General features: G+C 47.7%; 1 protein-coding gene across 1 annotated transcript in view; it reads right to left on the minus strand.

Annotated features, from left to right (window-relative positions):
* NPAS2 (neuronal PAS domain protein 2) overlaps window positions 1-10,978 on the minus strand; it is a 188,267-nt gene that overhangs the window by 47,227 nt on the left and 130,062 nt on the right. Inside the window, exons 6-7 of the mRNA XM_011969592.1 lie at window positions 2,415-2,535; window positions 1,295-1,408 (exon numbers count right to left, since the gene is read on the minus strand). Of these exons, the coding sequence (XP_011824982.1) occupies window positions 1,295-1,408; window positions 2,415-2,535 (235 nt within the window). The remainder of the gene's footprint in view (window positions 1-1,294; window positions 1,409-2,414; window positions 2,536-10,978) is intronic.

Raw genomic sequence — 10,978 nt, forward strand, 5'->3', positions numbered from 1 at the left:
AACACCTTAAGCCCTGGATGGGTCTGTTCCCAGAAGGGCCTCCCAGTTGGCCAAGGAGCCCACCATCCAGGCATAAGTCCTGCACCCTGGACCTGAAAATCATGCTGGCAGGATTACACTAAGTTTTAGCATCTAGTTGGAGCCTTTTAAACAAAGCATGTATATTTATGCAAATAACATACAACAGAGGACCATCTGAGGTGGAAGGAAAAATCCTGGTTAGCCTCAACGTGAGGACTTGGTGCCATTACTTTGGCTGTTCCTAATAGAAACCCCGGCACTCATTTGACTGAGGGGACAGACCCACCATGTCCAGAGTGAAACAGCGGTAAAGAACGCAGCAGAAGCTAATGCTGTCATCTTCTGTTCTCTGCATCTCCCCCTCATTTCTGCAGCTCATCTTTCTGTTTTTGATTCCTTTGGTATTTTTCTCATTTCCTCTTTTTTCCCCCATTCCCTGTCAACACTTTTTTTTTTTTCCATCTTTGCTGCTTTATGAAATGTTAGCTGTTTCAAAGTGACTTGTTTTGTATTGTTTGGAGGAGCCCAGAAAACACAATGCAGGCCTTCCTGAGCTCAGCCCATAACCAAGTCAGCTCGGACTCGGTTTCTGAATTCCTGGCCTCAGACCTGCATTCCCATTTCGCAGGGCTCAAAAGTGAAAATAAGTGTTTTAGTCTAGTTCAGAGTTGTTGTCTCTGCAGTCAGAGTTGAGACAATTAGGTATCCAGGTAATTTCAGAAAATAAGACTTTGCCGCTTGGCTTATCCTGTTTGATAATTCATCCAATGCAGATTGCTGGCTCATTGTCAAAGGACCCCTTTGCTGTGCATCAGGGCCACAGTGAGCAGAAGAGCTACGGACCAGGTCTACTAAAACACGCTCACAGCAGTACCGCCAGGGGAGGGAAAAAGTGCAGAAGGCAAGGTTATGGATCGTCAGGTCACCACGAAGGCCTGTTCGGCAGAGTATGTAGGCTGAGCCTGTTCTGTATTCACTGTACGTTGTTTCTCACAGTACAGAATGATTTCATCAGCCTGAAGACAAATAAACGAATAACGTGTGTTTCAGTGGGACCGTGTGCACCGGCACAAACAGGTGTGGGAGTGCGTTCCTCTTGAATGGGAGAGAACATCGATGAGCACAAAAACACATCCTGGGAACTTGAAAATTCAAAGGCAAATGTGAAAAGCACACGTTCTCCCTCCTCCTCCCTGGGCGATTCTTAATGCCCCCATGTGCACGTTTGCATGAGAAAAGACACTGTCACAATTATATGACAATTAAAGCTTACCATTGTTGTAAGAGCGAAAATTTCCTACAAATTTTATGTATTCATAAGTTGGAAATTCCTTTGGGTTCAAGCTGCCTCTGAGAAGATGGCAATAAAACTCTAAATCGCTGTCAGCTGGGCCGTTAAAGGAAGAAGAGGAGAGAAAGGGGTCGTGAGCATCGCACAGACTCTGAACAAGTAGCGTCTCTGTGAAAACTCTTATGGGATTTAGTCTACACATGGCCAGGCTAGTTCTCTCATTACAACTGACTTTTGGACCTGGTTTGTAACCCTTGCTGCCCAGGGGTTTCCTTCCATCGTTCATAGATATTTTGCATTCCATACATGGACCCAATTAGTCTTAATTTGCTCCCAGATGTCTGTGGTTGGTGATGTCAGCATTGATTAGTTCCGGCTGTTTTCATACGGTATATTAAAATACAGCAGCTCATATAGAGCTGCTCCCTTTAATTTAATCTTTTTGCTTTGAAGTAAAATCAGATGTACGACAGGACAGATTATTCATGGAAAATGGACTCAGGCTTGCACTGATACAAGCAGCTTTGCTACCTCATGCAATTGTGTATGCTTCATTAAGCGACACGTGGTTCATGAGGCATCGAGGTTAGCCTTCTACCTAGGTTGCCAAATATTTTGATAAAAACTTCTAAATTCCACAGAACACAAAAATGTATATAAATAACCAGGTGAGAGCCTCAGGAGGACAGAATTTGCATTTTGGACCTAATGATTCAGTTTTCAGTTGGTTTCTTGATATTCTATGAATTTAGCATCACAGTATCCTCCACGATGAGCTGATTCCTCACCGATGTTTGCACTCTTTCTTACTAAAAGACTCTCATTAAAAAAAAAGAGGAATCTTGTCATATACACAAAATAAATTATTATTCTTGAGTTCTCTGCTTTCAAATTTTCCACATAAAAGCCAAATGTCTTACATATTCCAAATTCCAGTTTTAGCTTTAAACCTAAAATATACCTCTAAGGATCTTGGAAATGTTCTGAGTCATGAGGAAAATTATTCTTAAAATTAGTTCTCCCTTCTTAATTCATTCTAACCTCCTTTCAAAAGCAAAATTCTCATCTTTCTAGCTTGTAAAACCATAAAAATTAAACTTACATTTTAAGTATTCTGGGGAGGGGGAATCCGTCACAAGCATATGGGAAGAAAGGATTTTATAAACTTCTGAATGTTCTTGTTCTGGGAGGAAATTTAACAAATTCTGATCCATGACATCCGACTGAAAAAGAAAATAAAGGACAAAGGTACACCCTCAACGAAGATGAAAAACAAAAGCAAAAACAAAAACTGAACATTCACAACGCAGAACTGGTTTCTGAAATGGAAAGTTCAATATCTGATTTTCTGTGGACACTCTCAGTTTATCACTCCCTTGTTGTAAACAGTTACCTAAAAGGTTGTATGTGTTCAAATGCGTATGTGCTATTGTCTGTGGGCCCAGGAGGGAACTAAGAGTGAAGTCAGACAAATGTAGGAAGGACTGAGTCCTCCTCTCGCTTGAGAAGTGCTGTTTGCTGACATTCCTGTGCTTTGGCTCGGGTGCCATGGCCCCTGTGCACACCCGGTAGGAGGCCAATCATTTATTTAAATGGCTCCAAAGAGCCCATGGGATTCCTTTCCTGACCCTTAGGGCAGCAAAGGGCTGCCTGTCTACTTCTTAAACGTCTTTAAGTTACGGAACTGCACGTGTTTTTCTGAGTACCTTGGCACTGTAGCTACAAAATAAAGATAAGGTAAAGATTGAGTGCTGTCCAATAGAACTATCTGTGATGATGGAAATGGTCTGTCATCTGCGCTGCCTGTAACAGGAGCCACTAGCCACACGGTTACTGAGCACTTGAAACATGGCTAGTGAACAAGGGACTGAATTTCAAATTTCTTTTTTTTTTTTGAGATGGAGTGTTGCCCTTGTTGCGCAGGCTGGAGTGCAATGGTACGATCTTGGCTCACTGCAACCTCCACATTCCAGGTTCAAGCAATTCTTCTGCCTCAGCCTCCCAAGCAGCTGAAATTACAGGCGTCTGCCACCACACAAAGCTAATTTTTTGTATTTTTAGTAGAGAGGGGTTTCACCATATTGGCCACGCTGGTCTTGAACTCCTGACCTCAGGTGATCCGCCTGCCTCGGCCTCCCAAAGTGCTGGGATTACAGGCATGAGCCATCAAGCCTGGCCCATTTAATCTGAATTGAAATTTAAACAGCCACATGTAGCTAGTGGCTACCATACTGGATATGCAGGTAGGAGCTCACAGCGGACAAGGAGACAGGCACCTCTCTCTTCCTCAGTTTCCCTCAATAAACTCATCCACTCTCAGAGCTTCAAACACAATCTGCATACACTTTCAGATTTGAATATCCAGCCAACTCTCTCATGAGCCAGCCTCAACCTTCCAACAGCCACTCACATGCGCCCTGGGGACCACAGATGCACACACGTCCCGAACATCAGCATTCTTTCCCACCCATACCATCTCCAACCCTTGTGTTTGCATCTCCATCAACGGTATCATCGGTTGGTCACCTGCTTGTCCCAGACACTCTGGTGGCATCTTTGTCTCCTCTCCTTCTCATCCTTACCCTCGAACCAAACAGTGTCCAAATGCTGACCATTTTTCTCCCTCAAATTCTCTGCTCCATCCACTTCTATTTCTCCAGCCTCCACCCTAGTCCAGACCCCTATCCTCTCTTGCCTGGGAATGATTTGGCTAAACTGGTCTTCCCACATCCACTTTGGTGCCTATCCAATTTGTTCTCCATCAGCAGTCAGAGAAGCTCATATCAAGTCCCAACTGTCCCTTGGCTTCCGACTGCTCCAGGAGCAAAGCCTCAACTGCTCAACACACTTTCACGGCTCTTCCGCCTGCTCCGGCTCCCAACACTTCTCTAACCCTTTCGAGCCTTTTTCCTCCACTTTGCCCTCTGTTCTCCCTCTGAGCCTCACCTGGGCTGTTCCCTCAGGCAGGAAGATGCTACACCCTGCCCTTGTGTTTAACGAACCCCTGTGCAACCTTCAGGTCCCTGCTTTGAAGTCACTTTCTCTGAGAAAGCCCCAGGTGACACCCTCCACCCCCACTGATGATTTAAGGGCCTCTGAGGGGACAATGACCGCCTTGATGGGACATCAGGTGACTAGCATCACGGCAAAGCAGGTGAGAGCTCAGAGCCCAGGCTTGAAAGCAGGTTCTGGCCCTCCATGCCGCATTTTCCTCAGTTGCAAGATGAGGAAACCATGAGGGTTCCATGAGCTCACTTGCCTCCACTGCTGATAAAACAGCACATGGCAGACATTCAATAAATGCCAAGTGTGATCAGGCACTGAATGACCAGTTACAGAATGACGACAGGGGCACCTGCACCACGGTGACGTTTTCCTGTACAGCTACGTGCTGACCGGTGCACTCTGCCTCCCTCCCTCCACCCGGAGCTTCAGGAGAGCAGGGCCCAGTGCCTTGTTCACCACCACATCCCCGATGTCCAGGACGGTGCCTGGCCTTCGAAAAGACTGCACTGACCAGCTGAAAGAATGGTGTGGCCAGCACTATGACAGGTATTAAAACAAGGTGCCCAGGGAACACTGCGGATGGTGTGCTGCCTCCAAAATGACAGGATAGAGGAGACTCCTGGGGAACAATTCCCAGAAGGAGGAATCCTTGAGTGGGAACCGGGGGACAAGACAGGGTCTGCCAGGCAGGGTGGGAAGGTGCTCCAGACAGGCGGTCCAGCGTGCGCAGAGGCGTGAGGTGGGCACCCTGACAGTACTGCAGGAAGGTGGGGAACAACAGGGAGGGTGAGAAGCCACGAAAGAGGAGGTTGCACAGGGAAGCAGGGCCCAGATGAGAGAGGCCGCAGAGGAGTCAGGGCTCGACCCTGTGCCAGGAGGAGCCACAAAGTACCCAAAGGAAGAGGGTGGCCAAACTGCTCATGTATTTTAAGGAGATCCTGCTTGTGGTTTGGAGGGAGAGAGCACTGGAAGTCAGGCTGGAGACGGCCAGGGTCTCAATAGAGACAGGGGAAGGAGTGGAGAGGAGCAGACAGAGTCCCAGGCAACTCATCAATATTGTAGTCTAACCAATGCTTGCTGAGAGCCACCACGTGCCAGCCGCCGTTGGCCACGGGGAAGATGCGTCGGGAAGCAGGCAGAACCCCTCGCTGCCTGCAGTCAGTGTTCCGGTGGGTGTGAGGACAGTGGACACAGCTTGGCGGCTGATCGGAGGACGGGAGGAGGGAAAGGAAGGACTCAGCGTGGCTGCCAGGCTCTGGCTCGGACCCACCGGCCTTTATCTTTATGGACTAAACTCTACCAGGATCGTCTCTCATCTATGCTACCATTTCTCATTCTGGCTTTCTCCAAGTTTCTTCGGATGTTCTGGTTTTATTTTAAGCCCATTCTCTCTAGTTTTTTTAGAAGATGACTCATGTTCACAGATGACAGTAGTCTTTCTTCTTAAAGATATTTCAGCTAATCTTTATGAAAATGAAAACTAAGTGACTCCATGGCCTCTTCTTGGAGGGCTCCATCTGAAGCCACTTCCCCTGACACTGGGTGTGGCAGAGAGCAAGGCTGGGTGGCTGCCTGGCCGGGTCACTTGTGTGAGAGAACTTTACTGATATAGGTCCAAGGGCCAATATCAGGCCACAGGTTCTGCACAGAATAAAGATGAATACTGGATGCAAGTAGGGGCAGGTATGATATGTGGGAGGTTGCGCGGATGATGAATTAACACACAGAAAGGGCTCCAGACTGTGCTTGGCTCTTGTATGTATTTGCTAGTACGTTGCTATTACGCTATTTCCACATGCGGAAAACCAACACAAACAATGATCATTTGAAATTTTAACCCTAGTGCTTACAGGAGAGAAGATGACATCTACAGTTGAATGATCCCCTGAATGAGCTGAGTTCTGTTTATTAAAATAATAGCAGTTACGGAGACAAGGGAGGGAATGTGCCATCCACAGCCGTCTTCACAGCTGAGTCCCACGATCGGGAAGGTCACCTGCCTGTGGAGGTGGGCAGTCCCCTCTCCCAACTGCCTGATGGGCCTTGAACCAGCAGCACCAGTGCAGTGACACCCAGCTGTGTTAAATGAGCCTGTACTAAAAGCACACTGAGGCTGGGCTGGAAGAGGGCTGGATGGACACTTCCTCCCAGAGTGTCCCTCAGGCGGTTTTGGCTTCAGATCTGTGCTGGCTGCAGCGAGAAGAGGGAATGGTGAGCAGCCCTGGAGAAACTTCACCTTGAGAAAAGAAGGGCTTAAGGGAAGTCACCTGGGGCCCTGGTCTCCCTAAAGGACCGGGAAGTTGGAGGCATATTTGATCCACTTAGATTCAGTTTAGATTCAAAGTCAAACTGATGGCCATACAGCTAAGCTTTCAGAAGGCATTGTAGAGAATGGCTTTGACTTTGTAATAGTAAGAATTAATTGCAATATAAAAAGGTATGAATTATACAGAAAGAATCTCTGTTCATCAAAATGCCCTAAAAAGGGGGGAAAGGTAAGCCAAAAAGTGAGACAGGGTATTTGCAACACATACATCTGTGGTATGGCCCAAAATTAAGGTTCTAAATTATATGCTGCCTTGGCATCTGGCAAAATTGGAGGGGCCTCAAATGGCCTAACTGCAGGCTCCCTCCCCACACAGACGAGGCCCCCCAGCCAAACCCCCTTCTTATCACGGCGGCAGGTACAGTTTCTGCTCATCCCTGAGTAGCAGGTTGTGGAATTATTCAAACAAGTGAATCACATCCTCTTGTGGGGACCGGGGGTCACCTCACCCTCTTGTTACTGCAGAGCCCGCCTCCCATAGCCTCTGCTGGTTCACTCTCTTCCCACGTGCAGCCCCCTGTGGCCCTGTGCGGGCCTCCTCTGGGCTGTGAGTACCTGTGACTAATTAACTGCTCTTGGCCTCATCCAGTGTCAGCTGTGGAGTGTTCAGACATCCCCATTACCCTAGAGTGGGGTGAATGAGAGGCATTTAAAACAATACCTGCCCACAGCTTGTGTCCGGATCACAGAAAGCAAGCCCTACTCATAACTGCAAGAAAAAACCCAATCAAAGAGGAGGGTGTCCAAATACCTGAGCAGGTAATTCAGAAAAGATGGAATCTAAATGGTTGACAAACATACAGACACTCAATCTCATTGGTAACTGAGAGAAAAGCAAAGTAAAACTCCATGAGACACCTTCATGTACTAGACTGGCAAAAACAAGAAGTCTGACAATGCCAAGTTCTGATGCCACAGCACTGCGACGTCTCCACCTTGCTGGTGCAGGGCAAACTGGTGCCACCGCTATGGAATCATTCTGGCGGTATTTAGTAAAGGTGGAGGCAGAGCTTCCCTCAACCCAGCCATTCTCCACCTAGTGAGTCCTCCAGGGATGCTTGCAAACGTTCATCAGGAAACACTACAGGATGTTCACGGAAGCTCCTAACTGGGATGAATGCAGGAACTGCAGCACATTCCTACGATGGAACACTACCCAGCAATAAGAAGAGCCCACAGCAGCTACATCTGCCAGTGTGAGGCAGGTGCATCGCACAAACGATGCTGAGCAAAAGGAGAAGGAGTCCATTTTCAATGATTCCATTTACATACAGCGAAACAAAAGGCGACACTAACTTAAAGAGTTTAGCAGTGAACTCAAAGTTGGTGAAACTACAAAGGAAAGCAAGCAAACAACGATCTTAAAAGTCAGGAAAATGGTTGCCTCCAAGTGGAAGGTGGGGGTGTGATGAAAAAGGGGCAGACAGGAGCTTCTGTGGTCTCAGCCGTGTTCTATTTCTTCACCTCAGTGACAGCTGCATGGATATTCACTTGATCAATTTAATATTGAATATATGTTTTATACACACATCTGTATGGTATATAAAAATCAAAAGGCATAAAAAAAATCTAACTAGAGGCCTGGAATCTTTTAATCCATGATCGACTCTAAGCTGCAGCCACACCTGTCAGGGCTCTGCTCCGACCCAGAGACACCTCTGACAAAATGACGTGGATCAGGTGGGAGCTTCCAGCAGGTGAGGGCAGGGTGGGGTGGGAAGGGCAGGGGGAGGCTTCCTGAAAAGCATGTCTCATGGTCTTGGCCTTGCTGCTGTGTTTTGTGGTAACACAGGCCAGGGGCTTTGGCTTTCCTTTGCTGGGACCTCCTCCTGCTGTGCCCCTTCCACAGGAAGTTGGCTCCAAATCCCATTCTGGTTTTGTACTTTCTTCTCGCTGGGGCTTGTACCTGGCGAGCCAGCATGATATGGAGGTATTTTCTGGCCTGCAGATTTCTCCAGTTTTAGGAACACTTGTGCCTTATTTTCCTTGGGGGAAGGTAGGGTTATCCATGCACATAGTTCTCATATCCAAGGCACGCCCCACCCGTGGCAAGCTGCTTGCAGTTGCTCATAACCCCAGTTATGAATTCAGTCCCTCATTCAATGAATACTTAGGCACATGGCAAATGTTCAGGGCTGGGGATATGATGTCTGCCTCAAGAGCTTCGCATGGTCCAGCTCATCAGACAACACCGCATTTATGAACAAATCAGAAAGTAACCCAGGAAGCTAAATTTCAAAAAGTCAAAAAAAAAGCGCAAACAGGAAACACGGATTATGCCTACTTTTGGTCTCTCATTTGGTTCTGCCTCAGCCATACTCTTTCCTCATTCTGTCCAAGGCACGTGACTCATGCCCCTGGCATCTCTCCTGCAAGGTTTTCATTCCACAAGCTCCCATGAGCCCTTGGCCTCCATCGTATGCACGTCTGTCTTGCTAATGTCCCTTGCCTGTGTCAATTCTAGACACCAAAATGCGCTGGTGTTGCCACTACTGAAAAATTCTCATTGTTATTGTTATTTTGTTTTTGAGACAGGTCTCACTCTGTCACCCCGGCTGAGGTGCAGTGGCGTGATCTCGGCTCACTGCAATCCCCTCCTCCCAGGCTCAAGCAGTTTTCCCACGTCAGCCTCTCAAGTAGCTCGGACTACAGGCACATGCCACCACACCTGACCAATTTTTGGATTTTTCGTAGAGACAGGGTGTTGCTGTGTTACCTAGGCTGGTCTTGGACTCCTGACCTCAAGTGATCCACCCACCTCAGTCTCCCAAAGTGCTGAGATTACAGACATGAGCCACTATGCCTGCCAGTTCTCATCTTAAAATCACTTTGCTTTGAGCTATTTTATTCTTTTTCTCTGCCAATTTGGTAAAGAAAGTTCTAGGCTATGTCATCAGAAACTGCTGTACAAAAATCTATCACACGAGCTTCTGTTACATCTGAGATGCTGGCAGTGTGAAGGAAACAGAGAGAGACTTGAAGCCCCACAGCCTGAGAAGTGGGAAGGAATTCTGGCTGCTCTTATCCCCCTTACAATGGCTCTCCAATCTCCAGTCACACAAGGGGCATGGGATGGGACCCTGGCAGGCCAGCCTGTGCTTGGTGTGACACCAAGAGGGGTACTGCTGCCGGGGTCCCCAGCCTCCTGCCCTCTGCTACCCTGTATCCCGATCTCCATGAAGAAGATGAGTCGCTTCTTCCTCGAGGACTGACCACCACCCCTCAGCTCCTCATTCTCCCTTTCGGAGCCCCACACCCTGAAAACATCCAGCTTTACTGTGTCCTGTATAGGATTCTGAGGAGTGGTTAAGGATCAAGCTCTGGAACCAAAGTGCCTGAGTTCAAATCCCAGCTCTTCACTGGCTGGCTGTGGAACCTTGGGTACATTGTTTAACCGCTCTGTGCCTCAGTTTCATCATCTGTGACCTGGGTAGCTACGTACTTCATAGGATCCATAAGGATAAGGAGAGCAAACATAATACAGCCTCGCTCCGGGCCGGGCACGGTTCTATGCACCTACACATACCAATGCATGTGAGCGACTCTTAATGGGTGCCTGCTACACTGTAAGTGCTCAGTGTTAGTCACCCAAGGTTTAATGGGTGAAATCTCTCGACAAAATTGCAAACTCCAAAGGAAAGACAACCTCACAAGTTTTGAAATGTTGCATCATCTGTGGAAAGGACCTGCGCTCACAAGGAGTCAAATTTAATCATTAAGTATGCATCTAAATAAACCAAACCAAAATCAGAATTCCTAAATGATGACCCAAATCCTGGGCACCAGAAAGACACCAGAGCAGAGTGGTGACCAAGCTGGGTTCTGCAGTCAGCTGCCCCCAGGGTAAGCCCCGCTCTGCGCCTCACTGCCTGGGCCACTGGGGCTTCCTCGCCATAGTGGAAGTCATGGAGGTCTCACTCCCAGATCCGCTCCTCTGCCCAACCAGCTGTATGCTGACTGCACCAGGGAAGTGTCCATCCTCAGCAGCCTTTGCCTACCCACTTGCAGAGGAGGATCCTGGTGAAAACTGGACAATGAAAGCTAAAAGTAAATTGCAGTTAAATGTGGGGACTGCCCAGCCCAGGCTCACCTGCACCAGGGAATTGAGGGCTGACTCCGTGTCTGGGCATGGGTATATACACAGACTCTTAGTTTGCATTCGAGTGGGTCCAGTATTGATAAATCAGAGTCGGGTCATTTTTGGCCCTTGTAGAGTTAGAAAATAACTTATGAAAGTGGTCCTAAATTGCTCTGTAATTTCAGGTCGGAAGAATTTGCCTCTTACTTTCTAAGTCCTGTCCGCCACGTACAGCAACTGGGTCATCAGATAATTA

This window comes from Mandrillus leucophaeus, unplaced genomic scaffold (genome assembly GCF_000951045.1).
Source record: "Mandrillus leucophaeus isolate KB7577 unplaced genomic scaffold, Mleu.le_1.0 Scaffold9, whole genome shotgun sequence".
NCBI lineage: Eukaryota > Metazoa > Chordata > Mammalia > Primates > Cercopithecidae > Mandrillus > Mandrillus leucophaeus.